The sequence below is a fragment of the Nelumbo lutea genome, chromosome 4, assembly GCF_056320005.1.
Source record: "Nelumbo lutea isolate HS-2025 chromosome 4, American lotus-T2T, whole genome shotgun sequence".
Lineage (NCBI taxonomy): Eukaryota > Viridiplantae > Streptophyta > Magnoliopsida > Proteales > Nelumbonaceae > Nelumbo > Nelumbo lutea.
The window spans coordinates 97,108,661-97,122,517 of NC_142687.1; the positions used below are offsets into that span (position 1 = coordinate 97,108,661).

The 13,857-nt window shown below is 37.9% G+C and overlaps 1 protein-coding gene across 2 annotated transcripts in view; it reads left to right on the forward strand.

Annotated features, from left to right (window-relative positions):
• The window catches only part of LOC148862057 (uncharacterized), a 32,164-nt gene extending 30,771 nt beyond the window's left edge, over window positions 1-1,393 (forward strand). For both annotated transcript variants that reach the window (XM_088941842.1, XM_088941843.1), the window contains exons 9-10: window positions 102-587; window positions 700-1,393. In XM_088941842.1, the coding sequence (XP_088797968.1) occupies window positions 102-587; window positions 700-987 (774 nt within the window). In that variant the 3' untranslated portion in view covers window positions 988-1,393. The remainder of the gene's footprint in view (window positions 1-101; window positions 588-699) is intronic.
• Window positions 1,394-13,857: the final 12,464 nt, after the last annotated feature.

Consider the following 13,857-nt stretch of genomic DNA (forward strand, 5'->3'; position numbering starts at 1 on the left):
TTGGAGTTTGACACTTCTTAATGTTCATATCTAATAGGTCTTACAAGTGTATTTGGGATATAAATTTGGCCAGTAACCTTAATTTTCTTCTCCACGTGCAGGCAGTGAAGCCAGGCATTTTTTCTACTGCCCAGCCTACTCCACAAACCTTGCCTGGTAGCAGCATTGCCACAGGACCTGCTCTTCCCCAACACTTGGCAGTGCACCCTTACTCGCAACCAACTCTCCCATTGGGACACTTCGCCAACATGATTGGCTACCCTTTTCTTCCCCAGAGCTACACATATATGCCCTCTGCTTTCCAGCAAGCATATGCAGGTAACAGTGCATATCATCAATCTCCAGCTGCAGTACACAGTGCTGGCGTAAAATACACACTCCCACAATATAAAAATAGTGTTTCCGTGAGCAGCTTGCCTCAGTCTGCTGCTGTTGCTTCCGGTTATGGAAGCTTTGGGAATTCAACAAACATTCTTGGAAATTTCCCGTTGAATCCTTCCTCCACCCCTGCAAGCACAACAATTGGCTATGATGATGTTATAAGCTCTCAGTACAAGGATGGCAACCAATTCATCCCTCTTCAGCAGGTATTATTGATTCGGCAGTCTCTTAACCTTTTTAAATTTTATTATTGCTGTTAATGGTGGTGGTGGTATTATATCATATACCCATATTGCTTTGTGTTTTCTATGTTGATAGAATGAGAATTCCGGAATGTGGGTTCATGGGCTGGGTTCTAGAACGATGTCAGCACTTCCAGGTAGCACATATTACAGCTTTCAGGGGCAGAGTCAACAGCATGGTGGATTTCGACAAGGTCAACAACCTTCACAGCATTATGGAGCTCTAGGGTACCCAAATTTCTATCAATCTCAGACAGGGGTCTCACAGGAACATCCTCAGCAAAACCCAAATGATGGGACCCTTGGTGGTTCTCAAGGTGCATCTGCTAAGCAATCACACCAGATCTGGCAACACAACTACTGATCAGCCCTCAATGGCTTTTCAGGGTTTTGTTGTGAGTTGAAAGTAGCCAGTCGGTCAAGTTGTGGTTACGGTTCCATTAAGTATGTGCTTTTGAGTGTTCTATTCTGGTCAACTGTACATGCTTAAAATAGCACTTGAATGGCTACTGCCCTGTGCCTTGAGGTTGTATTCTACGTCTCTTGTCGGGGAATGTTTTCTTAACTTAGGAACGTGTTGCTAATTTGGGTTTAGTTTCATTTTTCTTACCTTTGTTTTTCATAGTGAGGGAAGGCTCTGTCTGGACAGTAGAGTCCTCTGTAATAGTTATATTATGAAGATTAGCTAACCATAGTTTTCACCCCCGCCATGTGTACTAATTATTTGAAAATTATTCGAAAAGTTTTCTCAAGTTCTTTTTTTGGTGCCACTTGTATTTGTTAAAAAAGTCTTTCAACTTTGTCTAATCTAATAGTGAGGTTGATCTAATGCTTGTAGAAAGCAACAGGTTTGCAAGAAATTTCGGCTGCCATGACTTTTTACTGCAATATTGTGCTTAATGATGTGTAAGCAGTCAAAGCTGATGTCCAACACTTTCAATTGTGAGGCCACCATGATGTACGAGTTCTTGTTTGATATTTTAATGCCTTTTCGTTGTTTTTTTTTTTTTGGTAGAAAGTAAGACGAGTCTATTAGGCTAATGCCAAACCACAAGAACAGCAATTACAAACCGGTACAAGAACCGGTCATGTCCCGGGAAGCTAACTCCTCTATCCAAAGAGGACACTTCCCAACAAAAAAAAACAGATTCTTTAAGCCCTCTTTTAGCTAAACTATGGGCTGCATTGTTTACAGATCTATTTACAAGGTTAAAAGACAAGTTCATATCTTTAGTCATATTCATAAGATCCTTGCAGATGAAGACAGCATCCTGGCCTTTCTCACTGGAAATTCGATTGAAGAGCGTTGATATGGTTTGCACAATCGCTTTCCAAAATTGCTGTGGTAGTTCACCTTTTGTAGTAGTTCCAGTCCTTGCAAAAAGCCATGGCCTCCGCTTGAATTGGGGAAGACACAGGGACTTGGCCAAAAGAAGCTGCTACTGCCAAACCCATGTGGATTCTGATAATCACGCCAAAACCAGCTTTTCCAATACACAAAAAACTTCCATCCAAATTCACTTTGAGGCGGTTTGCATTAGGAACTGATAAAAAAACCTGTTGACCTATCGATCACAAAACCTGTTGACCTTTCGAATTAGTTGATTGGGAAGAAGGCTGCCAATCTCGAGGGGAAATCAGATTCCTCTCCTTCATCCTCCTGTGGACGTACAAGACGGTCTATCTTGGATCAGGTTCTATACATTCAAAAAAGAAATTGTTTTTGTTTTTCTAAATCATCCATAATAGATTGCAAGTAAAACCCAAGATCTCCTCTTTCCTTTGATCTAAGCTATCACAAAAGTCTAACCAATAGCAGAACTAAGCTGCAAAATTGTCCATCACGCTGAAATTTTCAGTTTTAGTGGTAAATTTTTCATGGCCACAAAAGAATAATTCCTGCATACTAGATTCCTCTGCCAAGTTACAAACAGAGCAAATGTTCGAGTCTGTAATTCCCCTCTTCGATAGATTTTCTTTTGTAGGCAGAGCATTCCAGCAGCATTTCCAAATGAAGGATTTTACTTTAGGGTTAATTTTGAGCGCCCAAATTTGTTTCCATTGCTTCTTTCCTAACCTTGGCCTATGAGTTGGATGAGACTGACATTTTGTTTTTTCTTCTTCCAGAGTCTTAGCCACAAAATAGGCAGATTTGACAGAGAAAACCCCATTTTTTGTCATAATCCACATCAGTTTATTCGAACAGTTTTTAGTTCCTAGAGGAATACTTCAAATAATTTTACCATACACATTTAAGAAAGTCTGCTTGATAAAAGCTTCATTCCAGCTTCTCCCATCTTCTGATTTTAGGTCTTTGATTAGCAAGAGGTTTGGGTTATTTGGTCTTGGTCCTTCGATCCTAAACCCCGGTAACTTAGGGAGCCAGGGGTCCTCCCAGATTTTTGTCTTATTACCAGCATTAAGAAGCCAACAACACCCCTGCAAAAGAATCCCTCTTGTCGATAGGAGGCTTTGCCAACCCCATGAACCTCTTTTAGGGAGATTCAGATAAAAAAAACTTTTATTTTTCAAGTACTTAGCTCTGATTACCCATGCCCATAAAGTATCCTCACCTTTGCACAATCTTCATGCTTGCTTGCTTAACAGTGCTAAATTGAAAGTGTGTGGGTCTCTAAAACCTAGTCCCCCATTAAGTTTGTTTCTGCTTAAATTTTCCCAATTGACTCATTCCTTGAATTGTTTGAACTGTTTCACCAAAATTTCCTTTGTATTTCCCCCTAGTCCATACAAATAGACTTTGGGAGAAGGAAGCAAAACATGGTATATGATAGAATTGCAGCTATAATTGCTTTTAAGAGAACCTCTTTTCCTGTTGGTGATAAAAATAGGTCAAACCATTTGTTGGTTTTCCTTCCAGTTCTTTCTATAAGTTAAGAAAATAGCTCTCTCTTGGACCTTCCTATTTTAGTTGGTAGACCTAGATAAATGGAGGGGGTGGTCCACTCTCTCCATTTTGAGCGTTCTGGTTAGAAATTTCTGAAGTCTATAGTGTAAATGTTAATAAAGAAAACTTTAGATTTGTCAATATTTACCTTTTGACCATAGGCTCTTTCATAGACTTGTATTGTATCTAGAATGACCTACCCTTACATAGGATCAGCTTTTGTGAGCAGGTAACTATCATCTGCAAAAAAAAGAGATGTGAGACCCTTGGGCACTCTTTGTTCAGTTTAATACCTGTAATTTGTTTTTGGTCAACAAGCCTTAAAATTTTCTTTGAAAATGTTTCAGACATGAGCAGGAATAAATAGGGGGAAAGGGGATCCCCTTGCCTGATTCCTCTTTGTGGTTCAAAGGCTAATCACGGATTCCCATTCACAAGAATTTTGTGAGAAACAGAAGTGACACACTCCATAACCCAGTTTGCCCACTTTTCCCCAATTCCCATTATTTGGAGTACTTTATCTAGAAAAGACCACTCAACTCTATCATAGGCTTTGCTCATGTTTAGTTTCATTGCCATCCAAGCTTTTTTACTTTTGTTTTTTCATAAAATCAATCATCTCATGGGCCACCAGAATATTATCCTGAATGAGCCTTCCTGGGGTGAAGGAACTATGTTGCTCACCTGCTAATTTGTTAAAGAGTGGCTTCAGCACATTAACTAGGATTTTTGAAATTATTTTGTACACTAAGTTACTAAGGGTAATAGGTCTGAAATGACTCGGGGTCTCTGGGTTCTTAACTTTTGGTATCAAGGCTATGAGTGTGTTGTTCAGTTCCTTTAACATGTGCCCATTTTCAAAGAGATGTTATACAACTTTAACCACATCTTGTCCAACTATATTTTAGAACTTTTGGTAAAAAAATTTGGGAGGCCATTAGGTCCCTAGGCTTTATTAGGAGCCATTTGGAGCAAGGCTTCCTTCACTTCTTCAAGGTCAACTTCTCTAAATCTCTCTTTTCATTTTCATCAATCCTAGCTTCCATCCCCTCAAGGAATTTATCCATATCTAAAGGGTAAGATGATTTAAAAATCTCCTTGAAGTGATGACACATGATCTTATTTATTTTCTCTTCATCATCCTGCAAATTTCCAAATTCATCTTTGAACCTTACAATTTTGTTCCTAATTCTTCTTTTCATATTGACTATAAAGAAAATTTGTATTTTTATCTCCATGAGCTAGGCAGTTTACTCTTGCCTTCTGTGCCCACATGATTTCCTCTTTTTTGAGTAGGTCTCCCATTTCTTCTTCCAAACTCCTTCAGGTGTTGTATTCCATCCCAATGTGTTATTTTGCTAAGTCTTCCTCCAATTGGCCCCTTATCTCCTGAATTATTTTTTTAATATTTCCAAAAACTTCTTTGTTTTGTTTGATGAAAGAAAATTTTTATTGCTTTGTTTTTGTGGCTCAATTGGAATTGTTGGGATTAGGAATGGCAATGGGGTGGATTCGGGGCAGAGATCATATTCCCTGTCCCCGCCCCTAATTTTGAAATTAACTCCCATCCCCGTCCTTGATCCCCGCTAGGGATAAAATTTGTCCTCCATCCCCGATCCCCGACGGGGATGGGTTCCCCCGAGGACCCAAATCCCTAAAATTTTTTGGATAATTGTATTTAAAAAAAATAAATTTACTTAAAATAAATAAAAAATTTAAATTATAAATAATGTTTTAAATATGTTTTGATATATATATATATATATATATATATATAAATAACATTTAAATATATATAAATATATAATCGGGGTCGGGTTGGGGTGGGGACCTCAATCCCCATCCCTAACCCCAACCCGGACCCTGATTGGAGATTCCTATTAATCCCCATCCCCGTCCTCACCCCACGAAAACAATCCCCATTCCCGACCCCATCGGGTCGGGGAAGTCGGGTCCCCATTGGGGATAGGGAAAATTTCCATCCCTAGTTGGGATCCCTTCACTTTCCTCATCTAGTTTTCTTTAACTATTGACTCACAAAGTTCTTGTGTTAGCTACATTTCCTAAAATCTAAAAGGCCTTCTTCTCTAGATTGTTACTTTGCTAGTGTTAACTATAATTGGAAAATGATATAAACCTAAGCAATAAATTACATTGCTTATAGCCTCCTCAAATTCGTCTTTCCAGCTTTTATTACATAGAGCTCTATCTAATTTGGCTTTGATAATATTAGTTCCTTTTCTTTTATTAGGCTAGGTAAACCAAGGCCCTTTACTCCCCATGTCGTGTAAATTGCAATCTACTAGAAAATCTCTATTTCTTTGCAGTAGAGCTTGGATAAACAATCTACCTCCCTCTTTCTCATTTTGGTAAAAAAAAAATCAAATTTAGGTCCCCTACACAAAGCCAGGGTTCTTTTGTTCTTTCGGTTAAAGCTTTCCCTTTTAGCAAGAAAGCACCCTTTTTCTCTTTCCTTGGCTCCCCATAAACAAAGGTGCAACACCAGTCTGCTCCTGAAACATCTCCTACTTTGGTGTGAATGAAGTTCTAATATGCAAATAGCACTTTAACCTTAAGATCTTGTTTCCGAAAAAGGCCAAACCACCACTGAGCCCCCTAGAATCCACACCCCAACAATTCCATTCTCTTGGAACTTTCAAACTTTTTCTACAATTGACCAAATTTCTTTTTGTTTATGCTAGAAAAAGAATCAAGTTTTTCTTTTGTTAGGATCTCTTTAAGGGCACGAATTGTTAAGGTGGATCCAATACCTTTATAGTTCTAGCCCATTAGCTTCATTTAGGGTCCAGGCCCTGATATGGGACAGGGCCCTGAACCCACTTATTTTTGGAAATGAAGATTAAACTAAGGAGTATCCATACTATTCGAATTCAAACTTTTGAGCTTATTAATTGCCAAGATTCTGTACCTAGAGGCCATAGCCATTTCTACCTGACTACCCTTCTTACCTATTTTCTTTTGAACTTTTAGACAATGTTAAAAAAATTTGTGGCTATCTTGAATTAATACTTTATTGAAGCATTTTTTTAAAACTTTTTTCCGAGAGGCTCTTTGCTCTTTTTTCTTAAACTTTAACAACTTTTCTTTTTTACCTTCTTTCTTCCTTTTTTCCTTGCTTAAAGTTCTTTTTCCTCTCTAAAGTAATAGTGAAAGATTGTATATGCATAATGAAACAATAGTTAATGCAATTGCTTCCATATTCTAAAGATTGATGATACTATTAAAATTTAAAAGTAGGTTTGAAAATACCTCCTCATCTGGATTTTAAGTAAACTCCCTTTTTGCTTCCTCTGAGTTCAGATCCATGTTCATTCCTTCATTGGTATCTTCTCCAATTGCTTGCTTGTCCCCAGTGAGGTCTACAACATCATTGTCATCATTCATGAAATCTTCGATGTTAAAATCACTGTTTTGAGTTTCTACTAAACAACCATCGTCCTTCTGGTCCAAGCCTTTCAAAAAGCTAGAGCCCTAGTCTAACATATTAATCTCCTAGTCCGAATATTTGGGTCACTTTGTTGGTCTACCCCTCAAAACCATTTGGTCCTCCTAATCTTCTATTAGTTCCTGAATCATGATGCCATAATATCTCTTTTTTCCCTCCAACCACACTTCATCTTTAAACAATCCAAAATCCATTCTAACAGGTCCTTTTCCTCTATTTTTCCTTATTAATTCCTCAAAGTCCACCTAACCTTCCAAATCTTAGTTCATAGCCTGGCCTTGTTTGAAAATAACCTTACCATCATTTACTTGTTCTAGCTATACTACGAAGTGGCTGACATCACTCTGTCCCTCTTGCCTCGTAGAGAACATTGTTGGTCCACTGGATCTTTGAGCCTAATCCCAACGTCGGTGACCTTTCTCTGGTGAGAAGACTACTTTGAACTCCCTTTCCTCGGATACCAGATTATGAATTTCTGATTCCATGTTCCTTTCTTCCGAAAATAGCTTCCTTCTAGCTTAGTTGTGTATTCGTTGGACTTCCCATCATGATTGTACCCTTTCCGGAGAAACCATTTCTTCTACTCCAAATTTGTCAAAGTTCTGGGACTGGTGCTCCAATTCTGATAGTGGTCTCCTATAGCATTCAGCTTGACCAGCTTCCTTTATGTAATTCCTCTAGTCTTTTGTCTCCCTTTTCTTCTCTTTCCTATTAATGAACTTAAGGGAGTCTTTGTCCATTACTACACAGAGGTTTTAGCCATATAAACCCTCTCCACCCTCATTGTTCATCTCTTGAGCCCCCAATCTTTCAGTTAGCTCGCCCATTTCTTGTTCAACTATACACACTATGCAAATTTCCTCTTCGTGCCCTAGTCCCTCACATCTCAGATAGAAAATCAGGAGTTTTTCGTACAGTCGTACTAGAACACATATAGTCTCCTAGTTTCGTCTTCATATATTTCATAGTTTCCTTTGACTAGAGACCAATCCACATTGATTTTAACCCTAATATTGAAGATCTTGTCCTAGATTGGTTTAGAGTCCTCCTCCTTTAGCTGTTCATTATCATCCCTTATGGGAGTCCTTGCAATGCTAACTAAGTTTGCTCCCCACTCCCAAATCCTTTTCTTTGGCGGCACCCCTAGTATTATGATTGTAGTGCCTAGTTCCGTGAACTGGATTGTTTTAGTATTAGCTCTAGGATACCATCGGCGTAGAAGTAATGGATAACCCTTAATGAGCCATGGTTCTTGGTTAAGGAAAGCTTCTAAATCCTTTTCCTTCTTGAAAAAAAAAATATCCACAATACCTCATCACTTAGCCATTCCACCTCATACTTATTGTTTGACTAGAAATTTCTAACTTTGTGTTAAGTTGCATCTGCATTCATTTGTTTATCTGCTACTATTCTTGCAAACAATCCTTTTGAGCATCTTTTTTCTAACTCAACTTTTCGGTTCCTTTGAGTAGGTAGATCAACTTTTGGGTAGAGGACATTTTCACTATTTAGAATCCAGCCACTCTCCACCTTCCTTTAGCGAAATGCTCGAAACTACAGTGATGCGAAACTGAAACTACTACCGACCTTGGTATTGATAGTAGCAGAAAGTAGTTGCAAAGGAGCTCCTAAGAAGAATATCATATCATGAATGACAAGTTGGTTGAAAATTAGGCTATGAGAAGAATACTTGAAACAACTTGTAATTGGATGGTTGGCTTTGCTTAACTATCTTCTAAACCTTTGTAATTTGAGATTTGTTTTGGGTTCTTTCCTCATACATTGTTTGGTACAAATGCCTTACAAAAACTCATCAAACATGTCATACCAAATTCATCTTTTTTGGTGCAACAATCATCTTTTCTTGTAAGCTAAGGTAGTTCTATAACACAGGGAATCCATAAATGGTTGATACAGATATAGCAGGGGCTTCTTTTGGATCCAAGAGTGTGGCCGCTTTGACTAGGGATGGCAATTTTCCCCGGGGCCCCGCCCCACCCTACCCCGAATGGGGCGGGTTTTCCCCGACCCTAAATAAGGACAGGGTGGGGATGGGGAAAAAATATTTTTTCCAAACCGGAGACGGGGAGGGGACGTGTTTTATATATAATTCCCCAAACCCGCCCTGAACCCAAAGGTAAATTAGTAAAATATCTCTATGTTTAATATTGATATTTAAAATATCTCTAAGTTTTCCCTAAATTCTTAAAATCCTAGGATCCCATAATTTTATTTTTGAATTACCTCTAAAGTATTATAATTCAATTCCTAAAATACCCCCAAATCCCTATGTCCTATGTATAAAATTTTCATAAAATATATAATTTTTAAATAATTACCTTAGAGCAGGGAAAATTCAGGGATTCCCCGTTCCCGATGGGGAATGGATGCCCTGCCACTGGGGACGGGGTGGGTATGGGGAAAAGTATTTTGACTTCGGGGTGGAGATGGGGAGGGGGTGCCCCACCCCAAACCTGCCCCATTGCCATTCCTAGCTTTGACCCATTCTAAACAGAAATAAGTGGTTACCATGCCTTGAACAAGATTACTAGAGGTCTAGAGCTACCAAGGTGACAAAGACAATGCCAACACCTAGTAGCAATAGTTGCAGAAGAGGGAGGGTCTATCAAACAGCCTCATGGTTGGCTAGATAGTTCAAAGAATGATCCAAAACCACCCAACCATCATCAGTAGAATGGTGCTAACTCTCTTTGTGCTCATGCCATGGAAGTGAGCTCTGGAATATGATGTTGGCATGAGTATAGAAAACTTTTCCAAGAGGAAGTAACTTGCCATCTACATCCTTTGTCTCTGCCACTGGATCTCTAATGAATGTCATGCTAAGGCAACCCATGTCTTTCGGAGCCATTTGTGAAGCTCAATGGATGCTTTGAGAATTGATATCATTTCATTTCTAGGGTTGATCATGCCTGTTGCCACTTGCCACTACTTCCCCTCCTAGGTCATAGGCTTGACAATCTTCTTGATTGGTGGCCAAGGTAAGGATGATGTTTAGTATGGTTTTCATTTATTTGAAAAATGGTGTTAGCTCATCGCCATGTGGGCGTTTGACCCAAAATGCTATTCAGTAAGCTTGTTTATAAAATAAACATTTGTCTTGGTTTTTGTGTAAGCCAATTATTAGGGTAAGCTTCATTTTAATGTTTCCCCCAACACCAAGGTGTTTATTTATAGTTTTGCTTATGTGGCACCTAAGGGCATCTACTTGTCAAACAACACTAAAAAATGTTTATCAACCACCTTTTCTCGGTTTGGAAGATAAATCAATACAAACATTTTTCAAATAAACAAAATCCATACCAAACATCACCAAAGTTGTGGGACAGAGTATTGTGGGTGCCTTAATAGTTGCGGGTCCTGTGGTGATAATGGCAGCGTCATTCATAAATTGAACATTTGATTGTCATTTGTTGGATGATGATGTAGTTGTTCACAATCAATGTCACCCATAAAACCATTACCATCAACTTCATATGGACTCCTTCAACTTACATGTAAATACCATTCAATTGCTTATAAATGGTGCTCTACTCGTAGATTCTTCTTAGGCACCAGGACACAATTTTACCAAGAGCTAGCTAGCTTAATTAAGGAACTTGTAACTTCCAGTTTCTCTCATTCTACCAAGCACATTAATGTTGAGCTTATCCATTTAGGTGATGTTTGGCATCGATGATGATTTCCCAAAAATAGGCGCCACGTAGGACCTACATCAGAATCTGAAGAAACAATGATTTTTTTTTTGTTTGGTTGACTGATTATGTCGATTTTTGGGAAATTAGCCAAAAATCGATTATTGAAGTCAAGCCTTTTCAGGGATCACATTTTCTAGTGATTTCCTAATTTTTAACTAGTTCTAATTTTTTGAGGATGACATGTAATCCAACATGGCATTGAATACTAAAATAATTGGCCCTTGAAAATCAATACCAAACAGATTCAAAGCTAATTTCTAAAAAATCAGCTTACATGGCATAAATGATACCAAACAATTTTTTTGATTATTTTTCAAAAATCTCTAATTCTAGAAATTACCAATTTCTGGATAATCAACAAGGAGAAATCATCATCGATGCCAAACATCACCTTAATTTTCTTTTCCGTTCTCATCTGTTAGTCATGCTTTCAAGGATTTGAGTCTAAATCTTAGTAAGGTTCAAAATATCACAATATATCGAAAAGTGTTGGTTTTCAGGGTCATTGATACACCATATACAAGGAGTTAGGACATTTGAATTGCATGAGGTGCAATTTTTGCATATTGTGCATACAAATATTTTTAAATGTTGGATATTAAAACTGTTGATCCTGAATTCTAAAGTTGCTATTTGGGGCAAATGAAAGTTGGCAAATGCTACGGTGAGGTCTAGTTTTATGCTTAATTGTAAAACCAATCTTTATGAGATTAACCACACACTCCATGAATTTGCCAATTTGGTAAATATTTTGGCTTCACGTTGAACAATTTCACTGTAGTAGGACCCCATAAAATTAGCTTATTTAGATGGAGTTGGGAAACAATTTATCCCCATTCCATGAATTTGCCAATCTTTAGAATTCAGCCTGTGTCCCCTATTGGGCAAATAAGTAGTTCAAGAGTTTCTAATTAACAAATTAAATTACATTCATTCATAAGCAACAAGCCATATAGAATTGCTGATGACCAAGAAGTTGGGTTGGGAAGAACTCAACCTCAAGATGGGAGCATCAAAGTTGTAGTTCCCGTTGTGATAGGGGTATAAGTTCTTGACGTTAAACACTTGAGGTCTTGAAAGGATGAGGTAGTTCAACACAATGAGCATTGTGTTGATTTTCTCTAGGATGCAACAAGGGCTGATCTTCCAATTCTGTAGTTTGCATAGTCCATTGGTTGAGAAATGTTTTGGGGCTAGCATGACCCATACCTTGTACTTGTTGGAGGCCTTGAGTTAATTTTCCCCTCTTTTCGGCTCGAGTCTTGTAGTACTTGTTGGAGGGGTCCAGATGTAGTAGGCACGTTAGGTAAGCACAATGAGTGAGTACGTAATAGCTAGCTATGTGATACATGTTCCAGTTAATGTGCCTTTCATCCAAATGTTTTCGTTCCCTCAGACAAAAATTATCTATTATTTTATTATCTTTGTCAAAATACTTAAAAGTAAAAACAATAAAAAAGTAAAACCTAAACGTGTTGGGAATTGGGGCTCATTTACGTTTTTTTTTCATTGTTTTTTATTTTTAATTATTTTGACAAAGATAATAAAATAATGGATAATTACTGTCTAATAGAGCAAAAGAGTTTGAATGAGAGGCACATTAACTGGAGCATGTGTCACACAACTATTACGTGGTCACTCATTGTGAATATAACCTAACGTGCCTACTACATCCGGATCCTTGTTGGAGGCCTTGAATTGCAACTTGACTCGCCCATAAATGTCTTTATAGTGCTTCAGTATTTCTTTGACTTTCACAATGGGTTTCATTGAAGTGGGTAACATTGTGAATGCTAGGGGTCCCAAGGGGTTGAATCCATACTCAATCTAACAAGAGTTGAGGCGGGTGTTGAAAAGCCTTAGTGCTTGTACATCATCATGAAGTGGAAGCATTACTTCATTCAACTAAATGAATCAAACTTCATCAACACCATTTTCACTCATCTTTAATACAACAATTCATCAAGGAAGAAATAAGCATTAAGTCCGTGGTCTAAGTGTCATATCTTTTCAGTTTTGATGTGGTCATTTTCTTGAAATGCACAATAAAAGATGCTCTACAAGATTAGACTTGGTAAATAAATCTTAGAGACCAATTGCTACAATAGGCTTCATCTTAAGATTTCTTAAACTTAAAACATGATTTGAAATTAGAAAGCCAAGGGAAGGATCCCTAAACCTTTGGATAAATTTTCCGAGGTTTCTATGTTGTGTTGCAAGTATTCGACAACCCTTGATATTCGACTCCGCTACCAAGTAGTAGTTGACTATCCAAACATGCATGGTTGCCTACCCTTGACAGTTGTGGCATGAAATGCCTTGACACTATGTTGTAGTTGACCACCTAAAAATGCATATTTGACTACCTTTGAAATGTTTAAAAACATTTTAGAAAGCTAAGGGAAGGATCCCTAAACCTTTGGATAAATTTTCCAAGGTTTCTATGTTGTGTTGCAAGTATTCGACAACCCTTGATATTCGACTCCACTACCAAGTAGTAGTTGACTACCCTTGATAGTTGTGGCATGAAATGACACTATGTTGTAGTTGACCACTTAAAAATGCATAGTTGACTACCTCTGACAGGTTGAGTTTGAAAATTTATATTAGTCAATTGATTGGAAGAACCAATGGACTGAAGGAGAAAAAAGATTGATCCCTATGTTTGATAAGTGACTACCAATTGAGTAAACTACTTTATTAGATTTTTGGTCATTTGAAGGGATAGCCACTAGTTCTATTTTTAGTTTGCCTTCTATCTTTCTAAGGACATTTTGAATCACTTCCATGAATGGTAAAAGTCCTCAATGGCCACTTGCTCTCCATCCTTTATAAATAAGAGGCTTTAGCTTGAAATCCACAAGAGTTTATATTGTATATACTGCAAGGTTTTAAAAACCGACCTGGAAATGTAACCGTTTTGACCATCGGTTTTTGGGTCAGTGGTTCGACTGTCTAGGTTAAACGGTTCGAACAATTTGAAAACTTACCCATTAGATTGAAATATTAGGGTAAGATGCATATGGATATAACTATATAAGAGAAAATAATGTTTGAATGAGAGAGATTTGAGAAAACTGTTAGCTGAAAGAGTTTAGAAGAAGAAGAAGAAGAAGAAGAAGAAGAAGAGGAGGAGGAGGAGGAGGA